Source organism: Furipterus horrens, unplaced genomic scaffold, assembly GCF_987537825.1.
Source record: "Furipterus horrens unplaced genomic scaffold, mFurHor1.1.pri manual_scaffold_3, whole genome shotgun sequence".
In the NCBI taxonomy this organism is placed as follows: Eukaryota; Metazoa; Chordata; class Mammalia; order Chiroptera; family Furipteridae; genus Furipterus; species Furipterus horrens.
The window spans coordinates 35,335,606-35,352,273 of NW_028327173.1; the positions used below are offsets into that span (position 1 = coordinate 35,335,606).

General features: G+C 51.0%; 1 protein-coding gene and 1 non-coding gene across 4 annotated transcripts in view; both read right to left on the reverse strand.

Annotated features, from left to right (window-relative positions):
• TTC39A (tetratricopeptide repeat domain 39A) overlaps positions 1–14,610 on the reverse strand; it is a 47,668-nt gene extending 33,058 nt beyond the window's left edge. For 2 of the 3 annotated variants that reach the window (XM_090269437.1, XM_090269436.1), the window contains exon 1: positions 14,519–14,610. In XM_090269437.1, the coding sequence (XP_090125563.1) occupies positions 14,519–14,571 (53 nt within the window). In that variant the 5' untranslated portion in view covers positions 14,572–14,610. Of the gene's footprint in view, positions 1–6,150; positions 6,286–14,518 lie in introns of those variants that run through there. The other variant, XM_090269438.1, reaches the window with a different exon arrangement.
• LOC150014885 (U1 spliceosomal RNA) lies at positions 2,664–2,827 on the reverse strand. The gene has a single exon (XR_016510255.1). It is a non-coding gene; the product is annotated as a U1 spliceosomal RNA (small nuclear RNA).
• Positions 14,611–16,668: the final 2,058 nt, after the last annotated feature.

The following is a 16,668-nucleotide window of genomic DNA, read 5'->3' on the forward strand; positions in this document are numbered from 1 at the left end:
CCTTGAGCCCTCACCAAGCCCTGTGAAGTGAGTCATTACCACACTGCAGAGGAGACTGAGGCACAGAGGAGAAGTGACTTGGCCAAGGTCGCATGTCCAAACATGGGTTCTAACTCAAGTTTCTGCCTGAGCCCATGCCCACCAGCTCAGCCCAAAGGAGTCAAGTCCATTGTCCTGGCTAAGCCCATCTCTACACAATTCCAGAGCCAAGAGCCTGCCTCCCAAGTCTGTGAAACTCCCCTCTCCCCCACCAACAACCACTAGCTTCACCCCCGACCAAGGAAGAGGTTCTACCTGTTTGGATAACCTGGAGAGGAGGAGGCACAGACAGATGGACACACAACACCGAGACACAGATTCCCTCCCCAAGCAGCCCCAGCACCTCTTCCACTTAACTATAGTGAGGTGGGTCTGAGGGGACCCCTCCCACCTTCCCTCCCAAAAATACCCTTAATCTCCAGCTCCAGGCCAGGCCTGGGGACACAAGCAGACCCAGGCCTGGGCCTGTGTTTGCGGAAGGACAGATGCAACAGATGTGGGCAGAGGCAAGGACAGCCAGAGCCCTCACGGGAATCGCTGGGGATGAGGAGCCCCAGAGTGAGGACGGGGCATGCAAGGAAGCTTTCTGTAAAAGATGGCACTGAATTGAGGACAAGATGGAGAAAGAAGTCCAAGAAGGGGAAAGAGTGTGAGCAAAGGGCTGGAGGCAGGACACCATCCATAGTTAGGAGGTGGCCCAAGCAACAGAGCAGGGCAGGGAGTCAGGCTCTGGAAGGCCTGCTGGGGGAAGGAGGGGCTGGGGAGCTCAGGAAGGTCAGGGACATTGGGCCCACTGACTTAATAACAGCATTAACAACCACCCCATCACCACCACCAAATTATCACTTCGAGTTATCTAAATTGATGACTAATTTGTTCACTCAATCCTCCCACCAGCCTGGAGAGGCAGGCAGGCTCTTATCTCCATTTGAAAGATAAGGAAGTGGAAACTGGAACCTAGTCTGCTGCTCCCAGGAGCCTGGAAGGACAGAAATGCTTTCTGCAAAAGCAATGTCGCCAAACTTTTCTCCTCTCCTGGATGACTGAGGTCCCCACTTGTCCACCAGCTTTCCCACTGGAAAGGTCTTTCTGCTCCAAGCCACCAGGCAAAATATTCTTGAGCTCCCAAGTGGTGATGGTGGCCTCTCCACTGGGCCTTGGGGAAGCCGAGGATTGGAGGGGGCACTAAGCTGGATGGTGACCAATGCCAGGAGCGTTGGCATGGTGGGGCGGGGCGGGCGCTGGAGTTCAAGGTGAGAAGGGAGCTGGAGCCGTCCCACTCTTCCTTCGCCTCCCACCTCCCTGCTTTAGTCTCCCTGGAAGCTGCCACCTTAGTGCCTGATGGGCAGGGCTAGGTACAGCTGGGGGGACCCTAAGCCCTGCAGGGGACAGAAAACTCCCCTTCCCTGACCCCTTTCAGGGTGAAGTGGGTGTGGGACAGTGGAGGAAGGGCAAGGACATTATTTAGGGAGCAGATCGGGGTCTGAGCTGGCTTTTTTCTTCCTGCTTCACCATTCAGGGGGAACTTGGCTCAGAGGGTAAAACAATGTGTCTATAGAGACCTAGCCCTTCCAAAGTGACCTTTCTAAATTGCAAATGTGATTGTGACTCTACTTCCAAAGAATCCCCCTTAGCGCTGCATAAAGCAAGTATCGTGTGGCACGGCATGAGGTGGCATGGCCTAGTGCACCTCGGCCTTCGAGAGTTTTGAAAGCAGACAACCCTGGACTCAAGCTGCAGCTCAGCAATTACTTGCTGAAGAAACCATGTAAAGTGCTTTAACCTCTACGAGCCTCAGTGTTCCCATCAATGAAATGGGAGGTGAGGAACACCCCTCCCTCCCAGGGTTGCTGTGAAGAACAACTGGGACAGTGTAAAGCACAAGAAGCAGTGCTCAGGACATGTCAGTGGTTGATACTTTTCCTAAGATTGTGTATTTCCATCGTTTCTCTTATTGAACAGCTCTGCTTTTATAATGAAACCAGATAACTTTAAAAGATTGAGTATACACATCCTATGACCCTGTGATTCTACTCTTACAGGGCAACCTAGAAGGACACTTGCGTACCGTACATGCAAAGGACAATCGTATGAGAATATTCATTGTTTGAATACCAAGACACTGGGGACCACCTCAATGATTATCAAGAAGGCTGGATAAATAAGCCAATAGGGGGGTCACAGGGAGGGGTGCATCACACTTCAGGGCAAGTGGGGACCAGAGCCACAAGGATTTAGAAGGCTAAATCTCAGAACCCTGAAGCTGAGTGAGAAAAAGCAAGCCACAGAATGATTCACACTGTGTGACTCCATTTGTATAAAAATGTCAAAGAACTATGTATTTTTTTAGACTTACACACACTCAGCAAAAGGATAAAAACAGATTTAAAAAATTATAAAACCAAAACTCAGAATGGCAATTATCTCTGTAGAGGTAGGTGGGGAAGAGGTCCACAAGAGGCTTCCACAGTCTCTGCCACAGTTCCTTTCTTAAAAAGAAGGCTATGAAATAAATGGGGCATTAAGTTATCTAGAAAAGCTGGGTGGCAAGGGCATGGAGTTTTCTTTACTATTTGCTATGTTTTCCTGAATGCTTAAAAATATTTCATGATTTGGGGGGTGGGCAGGGGAGATCACGAACACAGTCCCCCGCTACCACAAATTATGCAGTCGAGTTTCCCACACTTGGGGAAATTGCACGGGTCAGTACATCCGGAGTGCAATGGATAAGCCTCGCCCTGGGAAAACCACCTTCGTGATCATGCTGTCTCCCCTGCCAGGTAAGTATATATATTTCAAGATTTTTAAAGTGGTGCAGATTGAAAGCTTCGTTTGTTCTCCACTCCCAGAACAGGCCTCAGAGGTGTTTGTTGAATGACTGAATGAGCGTCTATAGTGAAGGTCTGCTCTGCTCAGACCCCACCAGGATGACACTGACCAGAGGAAGGGACAGAAGCCCATGGACCTATGTAGCCTCAAAGAAAAGTGGGACCTGGAGGGCATACAGAGGTCAGGTATACTTCAGTATGAGGAAGACCCACCAGTGCTAGAAGAGTGAGCTCACTGACCTGGAGGTGCATGAGGGGCCCGGGGAGCCTGGAGTTGCAGAGAGGGTACAGGCTAGAATCTGAGTGTGCAAGGAAGAGGGAGTTCAGAACTCTCTGATAGGTGCCCCGTTCTGGCTGCCTTCTGATCTGGAAACCACTTTTTTGAACCCAGTGGGGCTGTACTCAGTCAGGGCTCAGCAGAAGGAACTCTGCAGATTTACAAAGATCGGCCCAGAGCAGGAAGGCAGCAGCTGCCCAGCCTCCCTATATTTTCCAAAGGAGGGACAAGGAGTCTAGGGAGCAATGAATGTTAGGATGCATGTATTCTTTTGAATCAGTGTTTCAAGCTTCTTTGGATAAAGTCCCAGAAGTGGAATCGCTGGGTCATAAGACAGTTCCATTTTTAATCTTTTGAGGTAACTCCATACTGCCTTCCACAGTGGCTGCACCAACCTACATTCCCACCAACCGCTCACTAGGGTTTCCTTTTTCTTCACATCCTCTCCAACACTTGTTTGTTGATTCAGTGATAATAGCTATTCTGACAGGTGTGAGGTGATACCTCATTGTGGTTTTACTTTGCATCTCTCTGATGATTAGTGACATTGAGCATCTTTTCATATGTCTACTGGCCACCTGTATGTCCTCTTTGGAGAAGTGTCTACTCAGGTCCTTTGCCCATTTTAATAGGATTATTTGTCTTTTTCATGTTGAGTTGTATGAGTTTTTTAATAAATTTTGGATATTGACTCCTTACCAGATATATTTCCTGCAAATGTGTTCTCCCATTTAGTGAGTTGTCTTTTCATCTTACTGATGGTTTCCTTTGCTGTGCAAAAACTTTTCAGTTTGATGTAGTCTCATTTGTTTATTTCTTTTGTTTCTCTTGTCAAGGAGACATATTACAAAATATTGCTATGAGAAATGTCTGAGATTTTACTGCCTATGTTCTTTTCTAGGATATTTATGGTTTCAAATCTAACATTTAAGTCTTTAATCCATTTTGATTTTATTCTTGTGTATGGTGTAAGAAGGTGATCTAGTTTCATTTTTTGCAGATATCTGTCCAATCTTCCCAACACCATTTATTGAATAGACTATCGTTATCCTATTGTATGTTCTTGCCTCCTTTGTCAAGTATTAATTGACCATAAAGGCATGGGCTTATTTCTGGGATCTCTATGTTGTTCCACTGATCTCTGTGTCTGTTTTTATGCCAGTACCATGCTGTTTTGATTACAATGGCCATGTAGCATAGTTTGATATCAGGCAGTGTGATTCCTCCAAGATTGCTGTGGCTATTAGAGGTCTTTGGTGGTTCCATGTAAAATTTTGGAATATTTGTTCTACTTCTGTGAAATATGCCATTGGTATCTTGATAGGAATTACATTGAATTTATAGATTGCTTCGGGTAGTATAGACCTGCAGAGTATTATGCTAAATGAAATAAGCCAGTCAGAGAAAGACAAATACCATATGATTTCACTTATATGTTAAATCTAATGAACAAAATAAACTAACAAACAAAATAGTAACAGACTCATAGACACAGAGAACAGACTGACAGCTGTCAGAGGAAGAGGGTTGGGGCCTTGGGTGAAAAAGGTGGAGGGAGTAAGCAAAACAAAAACAAAAATCTCATAGGTAACAGCATGGATTACCAGAGTGGAAGTGGGGTGGGGAGAGATAGGAGAGTGTATAGGGGGAATAAATGGTGATGGAAGGGGTCTTCACTTGGGGTGGTGAACACAATACAATATACAGGTGCTGTATTATAGAATTGTACACCTAAAACCTATATAATTTTATTAACCAGTGTCACCCCAATAATATAAGAAAGAAAGAAAGAAAGAAAGAAAGAAAGAAAGAAAGAAAGAAAGAAAGGAAGGAAGAAAGAAAGAAAGAAAGAAAGAAAAGAAAGAAAAAAGAAAGAGGAAGGAAGGAAAGGAGGGCAGGAGGGAGAGAGAGAGGATGGGATGGAGGAAGAAAGAAAAAAAGAAAGAAAAAGAAGTCAAGGGAGGATAAAGGACTTGGCCAAAGTCATACAAAAACTCAAGACTCACCAGTCAACCCTCCCACAGTCCTGGGTGTCCCCCAGCCACCCAATCTCCAAGCCCTCAATGAGGAACACACTTAGGCCCTGTAGAGGATCCCAGCTGACTGCTGGCACCAGCCTTGTCACCTCCCTGTTCATGTGTTAGTCCTGAGGTCCTTGGCAAATATTGTCCCGGGTGGTGAGGCTCCAGGCAGGGCGGCACCCCTCCCAGCTCACCTGGGCCGGATCTCCACCCAGCAACCTCCCAGCACTCCAGGCTCCCAGCAGCAGCCCCCTAACCACTGGTGCCCAGGAAAGGCAGAGCTGCTCCTTATCTCCCAGCAGTTAATAGCTGTCACTGCTCCAGGGGCAGAGTAGGGGTCCTACAGGGTTTCTCAGTGGGCTGGACAGGAGAGCCACGTTGAAAGTGACAACATGCACCTTTACTACCCCGGTTCCTGCTACACCCAATGGGCTCGGCTGGTTCATTTCGTAGCCTTTTAACTCCACCAAAACGCTCTGAAGATGAGCTAGTGTGGCCTGCGGGTGGGGGCTCTGGCATCAAATGCAGCTGGGTTCAAAACCCAGACCCACCCCTCAGCTCCTGGGTGACCTAAGACAAGTTACTTAAGAGCCGTGCCTCAGTTTCCTCCTCTGTAATGGAGGAGATAATCTGTCCACCCACAGGTGTAAACGCCACTAGGGGAGGAAGGGCAGCTTTGAATGTAGTAATGGCCTGTTACTACTGATGAGAAAGTTGGGACCCAGAGAGGAGTGACAAGCCAGCATCGTCCGCGTCTCCAGTCTCCTCGCGCGAGTTTCCGCAGCCCCCCCCCCCCTCCTCCTGGCAGCGGCAGCACCCAGAGGCCGACGGTGTGGGGGCTAGGTGCCGCCAGGCAGGGGCTCGAAGCCGCAGTGCAGTGCGGGCCGCCGGGTAGGGGCCGCCGGGGAGGCCAGCCAGGCGCTCGCCCCACGCCCGGGCCCAGACTGGCCCGCGCCCCCCCAAGCCATCCCCGCCGCGCACTTACCCGGCGGGCAGGTCGCCCGGGGCGCCGGCTGTGGTCATCGCGGAGGGGGGCAGGCAGCGTGCCCCCGCCGGACGCCAGCTGCGGCCCAGGTGTTGCCGCCGGAACTCCGAGCCGGGCGCTGTGCCGCGGAGCCACGGACGCGGCAGCCGGGGAGGGGCGCGCCGGGGGCGGGGAAGGCGGCGGGGCCGGGCTGGGCCTCGGGCTGCCCACCGGCGCAGTGGGGCCGCGGCTCGCCTGCTGCGTGCACCCCTCCCTCCGGCTCCGAAGGTGAGAGCCCCGAGCGCCCGCGGCTTGCAAGGCCCATGTTCGGGTGCCCTCTGTGCGCAGCCCCCAGGGACCGAGAGCTCACCCCTTCCTCACGCAGACCCACTTATTAGGCACCAGAAAGTTCTTCACCTAGATCTGCCACTCTTCTTTTCTCCACAGCTTCCGCCTCAAAGCTCCGGGACCTGAGACCTTCATCATCCCATTGCATTGACTGGGGGACATTCATGCAGAGAAAGTCCCGTGCTCCAGAATCAGGCCTGGATTTCGATCCCACCCATTTGCCCACTGGTGACTGTGTTCAAGGAGACAAGAAGGCGGAAAATAATGTGGTCTAGCGCTCACTGCTAGCCAACAGGTCACACCTGCCTTCTCAAGTAACTCCCATAACTGCCATTTTACAGATGGGGAAACCGAGGCACAGAGTTCATGTGACTAGCTCAAGGCCACTCGCCTAATAAATGGCAAGTTGTAATTCTAACCAGTCCTCCTGACTACAAAGTTCACATTCTTGCCTCCTGCCCCCGTGGGTCCTCCTCCTCTGAATCCCCTGTGCATATGGGAGGTCACCTATAACTCCTCAGATGCCCACTGTGTGCCCAGCCCTGAGGTATATGTCTAGGGCCAGGGTTGAAGCCCACCTAGTCTCCTGGCAGAAAGAACCACTGGCCCATGAGGAGTTAACCACCCTCCACCACCCGGGCCTCAGATGCTCTTAACCATGACTCATCAGACAATGTGGCTGCTATTAGAGCTGTCCCTTTACAGAGGCAGGGGACAGAAGGAGGAGGGACTCTAGCACCCGTGGATCAGCCCTGAGCTCTAGGATGTCAGAAGAGGAAAAGGAGGAGCTTGCAGAAGCAGCTGTGGTGAGAGAAGGGCTTGGATGCAGTCCAGGGAAAGCCAGGCTGATAGGGCCTGGTCTCAGAGGGGAGAGGTTCACAGAGCGGAGTGCTGTTTAAATCTAAGCAGGCTATGTGCAAAGGGAGCGAGCTCCAATCCTGCCCACATATGAGCAGAGGCTGGATGCTCACCTGCAAGGTTCTATGCCCCTCTGGGTTTCTCAGACACAGGCACGAAAAGATAATTAACTACTACAAGAAGCAGACTATGATGACCACCATGGGCTCTAGAAGTCCAGATAAGGGAAGTGCTACATAGGCTGGAAGGGTCTGGGTGGCTTCCGGGAAAAGGTGGGCACAGAACTGACCCTTGAAGTTTAGATTATTTATATACAGTTAAGTCATGGCAAGGGTGCACCAGAGGGGAGAACAGCGTGGATGAAAGCATGGAGGTTGGGCAAAGGCACATGGGTGACAGCTGGAGTTTACCAAGCTGGTGAGAAGACCAGCAACATGTGTAAGAGGGGCCTGGGGGATGTGGCTGGCGGGGGTGGGTCGGTGGAGGCTATCACATGCCACGCACTTTCAAATCTCTAGGCATTTGCACATGCTGTTCCCTCTGCCTGGAACACACCTTCCTCCCTTGACACTTATTATTCATTCATTTAACCATGGGTCAGTCCACAAGTTTACAATGGAAAGGTTTCCTCCAGAGCTTTGGGAGGGACCAGGTGATTGAGAGAGGTTCCTTATGCTACATTAACTTCAAGGTAAATTTTCACTGTATTCAATTAATGTTTATTAAGAACCTGCCGTATTCCAAAACTCCTGCTTGCCCTGCAGGTTTTAGTTCACAAACTGCCTCTTCCAGGAGGCCCCTTCTCCCTGAGTGGTTCGGAGGCTTCCTGGGCACACACTGGCCTAATCCCCTCTGACCTGCCCTACTCACCCTGGGCTGACAAAGTCTGTGTGTGGTGGTGGTGGAGTGAGGTTTGTATGTGACCATCTCTACCATCAGACTGGGAGCTTCTGGAGACTCAGGCCTGGACAGGCAGCTGTGTCAGTGCCTGATGGATCACTAAACACTAATATTGGGTCCAGCACTTGACCATTTCCCTCTGAGGTAATAATGATTATAATAATCACTGACGTTCATCAGAGGCTTATTGTGTGTCACACATTAGTTAAGTGTATAACAAAGATTATCTCATTTAATGCTCACTTTTACCCACCTCTCTGAGCCTCAGTTACCTCATCAGTAAAATGAAAACACTAACACTGCCTACCGCAAAGGGGCACGGCGAGGATCAAGATTCATGTTTATAAAATGTGCAGAATAGTGCCTGGCCTGTAGCACAGTGCTGTGTAGGGACTCTGATGAGGTGGCAGTGGTGGTACGGTAGATGCTGTTATTCTCCCCCTTCTACAGGTGATAGCTGAGGCTCAGAAAGATGAGCAGCCAAGCTGCCTTTGGAGCTGTAACTCTCCCCACACCGCGGCAATGACAGTGATACTAGAGCCACTCACCTGGTGACTCAGAGCATCAGAGTGGTCCACCCCTCGGGAGGGCTCTGCCCAGGAACTCTAGCCCAGTTCCAACACTGAGGAAGGAGCCTGTGAGTCACCATTACTTCCACCTCCCAACCCAGGTGGCCCTGCTCAGGTCACCTGCCCATCCCCAACTTGGGCTGACAGCCAAGCCCTTGGGACCAGGAGAATGTCCTGAGTCCCTTCCTTTCCTGCCAGGGGACCTGTTTCCTGGTGCTCTGTGCCTGGGAGACACGAGGCCTGCTTTCCTCCCTCATTTTCTCCCCAACCTGCAAGAGCAAACCACCGCACTTTTTGATGGCCCTGAGGACCTTGCATGGACTGCTTTCACCTATACCATCTCTCAGCTTAAGAAGGCCCTTCATAAACATTTGTTTAGTGAAACCTCCTCAGAATGCTCCAGAAAGCTCTGTCCCATCCCACTGGAGGCTTAGACCAAGTGGGACTTGGACTCAGGTCTAGCCATAGCATCAACTCCGGTCTTGACAATTTATCCTGTGGGGAGAGTGTCTGGAAATGACAGTCACAGAAATGGGGGCACGAGCAGGTGAACAGTGGCGCCATTGTTGTAGAAAGAGCTTAAGCTGTGCACTCAGCCCTGCCTCCCCTCTCTGAACCTCAGTCTTCCCATCTGTAAACCTGGAACAAATGTCCCAGCCTCTCAGGGATACTGCAAGGCTTACTTGAGCATGATGTGGGTGACCTCTTGGCCCCTTTCCCCTTCACAGTCCCTTCCTTCAAGGCTTTCCCTGGCCTGACACACCATTATCCCCACCTTCTTGCCCCCACCCCGCTGTCCCTACCAGCTCAGAACCCCCAGAGCCCTCAGACTCCAGAGGACAGGGTGACTATTAAACTGGTTTGTCTTAAAGTGAGTGAGTCCCACCCAGCAGGTTACAGGTTTGGTCTCATTAATAATTCACAAGTAAACAGGCTCGCCAACAAGGGCTCCTGAAGAGGGATGTACCAGTCACGGCTCTTAAACATCCCCTGGAGAGGGACCTTCGGGGAGGACCTAGGCCTGCTCCTTGGGCTGGCCCCCTCTCACCCCATGGACTCGGACTCCCCCTAGGTGTGTAACCTTGGGCAAGTGACCACCCCTCTCTGGCCCTTAGTTTGCCTCTTCCTGTTCAGTATAGAGAGGAAAGGAGCCTGAACCAGGAGCTCAAGGGCCCTCTCTGCTCTGATGTTCTCCATTCTGGTATCTGAGCTCTTCTACCAAAGTCCTGTCTCCAGGAGCTGCCAACGGTGGGTTTAAGGAAGGAGACCCAGTCAGACACAAGGGACCAAGAACAGTTTTGGTGGGAAAAAGAAGCAGAGCTCTAACGAGGGATTTCTGACATTGAGTGGCATCTTGTCGGGGGTTAGAACTTGGGCTCCAGAGCCAGGAAGATCTGGCTGGTTCCTGGCCCGCCATGTCTACCTGTGCAGCCCCAAGCAAGTCACCCTGCTAGCTCGAAGCAGGGCAGGGAGTGGTTCGGACAGCAGGTTGGCAAGCCAGGGCTCACACCCTCGCTCTGACACTCTGGCTCAGTGGCTTCATCTCTGAAATGAGGATATTGATGGCACCCACCTCACTGGGTTGTTGCAAGGATTAAATGAGGTGATATCCATAAGGTACTTGGAATAGGGCCTTATCATTATTCTTTGAGCTTTAGTTTCCTGACCTATAGAGCAGGGACAACAGGACTGCTGTGAGCATTAAATAAATAAGTGGACTCGAAAGAGCTTTGGAACCATGTAAGTCTGTCCAAAAAAGAGGGATTTCCCCCAAGATGTGTATCCAGACCTGGCTAGGACCACGAGGATGGAGCAACACTCCTTGGACACCTATTATATACGTTCAGGGCAGATGTGATGTATCACACACTTCCTGTGGCAGCAGGAAGTGGCACCCTCTTTCTATGGGCAACGAGAACTACGGAGAAAGCAAGCCTTAGAAAGATGATCTACTAACATGTCGACACCAAATGTGTCTGACACAAAGATTTGTGGCACAAAGATATTCATCAGAGTGTTTTTTATAATAAAGACACAGCTGGAAATAACCAAAATGCCCATCCATAAAGAATTAGTTTAATGGATTATAGTGAATTTGTCGGTTGAACTACTTACAGATATTTAAATTTTGTTTATAGATAATTTATTTGCCTGGATTACTACACTGTCTCCTAACTAGTTTCTCTGCTCCTGGCCCTGTCCCATTATTGTCCTTTCTCCACACAGCACCAGACCCATTTGATCAGATCATGTCACTCTTCTGTTCAAAACCCTGCTCGCTATGTTTCTTAGTACAAAAGCTAAAGTCTTCACGTGACCATGAGGCCCTGCGTGACCTGCACCCCACACCTCTCCCTGATATCACCTCCCTTTTTTCTCTCTCTTATTCAGCAAGGCTGGCCTCCTTGCTCTTCTCTAAATAGCCAGCATGCTCCCACCTCAGGTCCTTGGCACTAAAATGTTCTTCCCCCAAATACTCACATGATTACCCCCTCACCTCCTCCAGACCTCAGCTCAAATTTCACCTTCTCTGTAAGGCCTTCCCTGACCATTCTATTGAAAATGGAACTGTTGCCCTCATACTTTGAATTTCTTTCTCCTGCATTATTTTTTCCATAGCAGTTGATATCTGACATCGTGCTGTTTTTCAGGGCGGTGCTGTTTTCGCAAGTGAGCTATTGGCCCTGAATGAAGTTTCCTTTTTCACCACACCCCAGTTGGGGGATTCCTGTTGGTGTCAAATTGATGCCAACAACCTTCAGTTCCCACCACCTAATCCTGGTGCCAGGAATCCCATGATAGGCTCCCAAACCTCTCAGAATCCCCTCTGTTCAATGCAAATATCTCTGAGAAAGTTTTCCTCATATCAGTGCAAGAAGGTAGTGAACTTGCATTTATAGAACACTAACCAAATATTTCCCAGTGGCTGTCTATTAGGTCTTTTACCAAAATGACTTCACCAAGTCTTCCCACTACTCAATGAGTAGCTATTATTTTTCAGCTCAGTAAACTGAGGTTCTTACAGGTCAAGTAACTGGATCAAGGTCAGAGAGCCAATAAGTAAGTACCAGAATAGGGTCTGAATACTCTTCCAAGCTCTCCACCCTTTGGCCTGGCTGTGGGAGACAAGGCAGCATGGTGGCTGAGGAGTGAGGTGGAGAAGTCACAGGTCCTAAGCTGGGAGAATGGGCACCTGGGTTAGTGCCTCATGTGTGAGTCCTTGTGGGGGCAACTGGGAGCAAATAATTTTCTGAGCATTTGTGTCCAGCCAGTTTCTTGAAGTTTAAAGGCACATGTGTTTAGGCCTCCATGCATCTTCCTTACACAGGCCCTTGGAGGGATGTAGCAGACTCTACTTGGCCACAGTCCCTCTCCTCCCCCTCTTCCTCACTGTCTCTCACCTCCCTCCCAACCCTAGTGATTCTGGATCTCACCCCCCAGCTTGTCCATTCACCACTTCTCACTTCCTCCTTCTTAGTTTCTCTCCCCCCATTCCCTCTATTCTACTAATCCACACCCCACGTCTATCCTGGATCATCACACCAGCCTCCCCTCTGATCTCCCTGCCTCCAACCACACTGTGACCTCAGCAGGATATATACATTTGAAATCCACAAGACTCCCTGGTGCCTACAGGACAGAGCACAACTGGATTCTTACAGGCAGGAGAGGCCCTGGGCAAGAAATCCCTCTGGACGCAGCCACTCCTCACCACCGTAGTCAGGGAAACTCATCCTCAAAAATCATTCCCCCATGTCCTCAGCAAAGCTGAAGGATACTCTAAGCCCCGTTCTGTGCTGGGGTCCTGGGACATGGGGACAGATGAACACTGTCCTCTCTCCATGAATAATGGGGAGACAGAAAAGGGTGACTGTGACTCAGTGTTGAAATCGTCTGTGCACAAAATCCTTCCTCCGTGGTGCATCAGGGTCATCCTTAAATATGTAAATCCCCTCCCTACCGCCCTCTAGTGGCTTTTCCAACACACCATGAGATTTCTGCTTGTTCTGGGCAGCCTGCTTCCAGGATCCCATCAGGCACTGATCCTCAACAATCCACCCCCTTTTTCTGCTCCTCAGACGCCCCTCAGGCTTTGACATGAGCTGTCCCCTCTGCCAGGAATGCTCTGGGCATGGTTGATTTTACCCACATCACCCCATTTTAAGCCTTACACAGCATCTATCTGATGTTCACTTGTTTATTTGCCTACTAGTTAGTCTGGCTTTCCCACTAGGACATGGTCTCCTGAGAGTAAGGACTTGTATATGTGAAATAATATCATATCTGCAGCACCTCGTACAATCGCCTGGAACATGGAAAATGCTCAACAATGTTTGTCGAAAGACTGAATGGGAGCCATGAGAGGGAAGCAGAGATGCTGGAGCCCTGAAAGTCCCTGAGCCTGACTCAGGGGCGGAGTCAGAAAGCCTCTCTAAAAAAAAGTCAGCTAAAGCTGAGTCTTACTTGGTGAAAGTCAGGGGCAGAGGACAGCATTCCCGGCAGGACTACAAAGCCCGCTGGCGTTGCAGGACAGAGTGAGGGTCAGGCAGTGATGGGAAATGGGCCTGGGCAGGCCACAGCCTTCCACCTTGAGAACCTTGAACTTGAACCTCTAGGTGATAGAGAGCTATGGAAGGGGTTTAAAGGAGAAGAGTGACATGGGCTGGTTTGTGTTTTAGAAGAGACCGGTCTGAAGGATGCATGGGGAGGAGGAGTCTGGAGGAGGTGGGAAAGTTAGGGGCGGATGCAACAGTCCACGGGCAATGAACATCTTTGAGGGACACCCAGGAGGTAAAACCAGCAGAACTTGGAGACTGGGGTGGAGATGAGGGAGGAGAGGGATCACTCCCAGGTTCCAGGCTTGGGCAACTGGGTGGATGACTGTGCCATTTTCTGAGATGGGAAAACAGGAGGAGGAACAGGTTTGGGGCCCAAGAGGCAAAGAGTGATTTAGGGCTTGCCGAGTTTGAGGTGTTCATACGATAGTCAGATGGAGGCATCGGTGAGGGGCAATCAGACTGTCTTTCTCCAAGCAAACTTTAAATATGTGAAGGAAAGGAAGTGGGGGTCAACACAAGTCAGGCGGTCCCCTCTTCCCTCTTTCATGGGAACACATCTAGAGACACCAACTCATTCCGGAGGTGGGGTCGACTGGGGAGGGGGAGGTGACACACAGGAGGCATTGACAGATCTCTGAAGAGTTGACCTTGAGGTACCTGTGGTGCCTGTATTTCCACCAGGTACCAGAACTGGGACCCAGGATTTTCCCCCACTCTGCTACCCCCAGATGTGAACAATCCCTCAGGGGGATAGTGTGCCTGCTCTCACCTGTCTGGGCACACAGGGACCCCACATCTCCACTCAGGCTTCTGTGGGGAGAACCAGGTGCGTGAGGGGCGCCCCTGAGCGGCTCCGCGGCGCCGAGCCTGGCTCCCAGCCCGCCCGAGGTCCAGCTCACTTGAGCTGCCCTTGCAGGTGGCCCACAGGCTGAGCAGGGGAAGCCCGGCTGGAGTGGGATCGGGATGGGGGCCGTAACACGCAAGCAGCGGGCACGTGGAGGGGTGAGAGGGGCTGCACTGCCCCACCCCGGGCCCGCGGGCCCTTACCTGAGCCCAGCAGCCCCCACACCTGTCTCCAGCTGTGCCCCCTCAGCTGTCCCTCCCGCCCCTCGGTCCCATCCTCGCCTCTCGCCGAGTCCCCGCCCCGCCTGGTACCTGCGGTCGCTTTTCCCAGAGGCCGCTCCCTTCCAGGCGGTCAGAAAGGCCATGGACAGAGGCCGGACTCAGCGGGGACGCTGGCGGCCCCTCGTGGCTGCCCTTGCGCTCCGGCAGCCGCTCCTGGACGGGGCGGGCGGCGTCTGCGCGGAGGCTCCTCCCTGGTCCGGCCCCGCGCCTTCCTGCTGGCAAGGGAGTCAGTGTCCCCTCCCACGCGCAGGCCTGGGGTCCCAGGGCAAGACCACTTCCATCGAGAGCCATCAAGACCCGTCATTAGTCACAAGAAAAAAATGAGGCCCAGGACGGCCATGGATTTGCTCAAGGTCACAGAGAGGGTCTGTGGGGGAAGCGCCAGGACTACCCCAGGCCTCTCCATTCCCAGTCTAGAGCTTGTCCCTTATACAGATGAACGATGATGTCACCAATGCCTTTTCCTTCTGCCTAAGTACAGAACCTGCTTGCCAGGGCTGCACCTGAAGAGTCAGGGTCTTGGAGCTGCTGCAGGTGCCGGGTACAGAGCAGGAGTGGCGGGGCGGGCAGGCGCCCAGAGTGGAGGCTGCTGTCTGGGCACTGGGTCATGTCCCTGTTCACGGACCCCCGGGGGAGCTGGTGGTCAGAGGAGAAGGAGCCACAACTGGTGTCCAGTACAAACTTTCTTTGAAATCCCATATTTTGTCTTAGGTTATATGCATTTAAAATTTGTAATTTAAATAACTGCTAACAAGTAGAAGAATCAGCTCTGGAGTAAGGTGAGCCCCTGCCAGTTCGGTCCAGCCCGCTTCCGTGGGAGGCTCAATTAAGGACAAGGAGCAGGAGAGCACCTTGAGGAGGGATGTGAGAAGGATCACTCCAGCCTAGCATAAAGGATGGATTTAGAGACCCCTGGAGACTTGCCTCAGTGAGAGAGGGATGGGGGGCTGAACACCAGGCAGGGACCGTTTCTGTCTCCTTTTTGGGCTGGGTCTGTATCCTAGGTACAAATCGTGTGTCTAATAAATGGTGACTGATTCTGACAAGTAGGAGACATTTTCTAATGCACCAAGCCCCAAGCCAGGTGTTTTGCCCAAATTGTTAATTTCATCTTATGAAATACCTCGTTTTTACAGTTGATGAAACTAAAGTTCAGGGGGCTTAACCGATTTCCCCAAGACCAAGTTACGTGGGTCTTACACCCAGGTCTGTCTGCACCATCTGGTTCTTCCCCAGGCCCTGCCTGCCACCCACAGGTGGGTTGGGCGTGGAGTGGGAGGCCTGGGCAGAGCAGAGGGCAGAAGCCACAAAGATCATCAGCGCAGCATCTCTCCCTTTTCCTTGGTAGTCAGCAGAGAAAATACAACCTTTCCCCCTTTCTCTGAGCACTCATGTCATAGTCTTGGATCAACAAGGGCCCAAGAATGCTGCCTATCTGACCACAAACCTAGAGCTTCCAGATCTGGAAATTCCAGTTACAGTGCACCCACGGGCCCAAACCCCTCAGTCCGGAACCTTGTCCAGCACTGGGCACTGCAGAAAGCCAGATCACAGGCACGAATACCACAGGGCCTCAGACGCCTGGCCTCTTAAAGGCCCAGAGCCCAGTCTTACCCAAGGTGGGATTAAAGTCCTAACCAACCTGTAAGCCCACAGCCAACACAATTTCTTCTAGGAAGCCCTCCTGTATCTCCCCAGTAGAAGAATCACTCTTTGGAGGTTACATTTTTATCTTTCACACAGGATTTAGCAATACATTTTTTAATCCTTATATTAGTTATTAATGACCATATTAGTCTCACTCTTCATTGCTGTCTCATATCTGTGTCTTCCATGGACCCTAGCACCATTGCTGCAGATAGCAGGTGCTCAGTGTTGAGTAGTAAAGAGGGAACTAAGATTTACCATTTCTACTCAGTGGCAGGCACTGCACTGAGGGCCTTCATATATACTACCTCTAATCTGAACTCTGTTTTGAGACTATTTGAGTCAGAAGTTTAGAAATGTTCCTGAGATCAGATTAGGAGCTGGGATTTTGTCCCAAGGATTTCAAACTTCAAAGCTTGTTTCCTGTTCTTCCTCCCCCTTTTTCCTTTATCTTCTTCATTATCACCATCATTTGTTTAAAACTACGTTAGGCATTATGGTAACCCTTTGCATGTGTTTCATCCACAGAACAA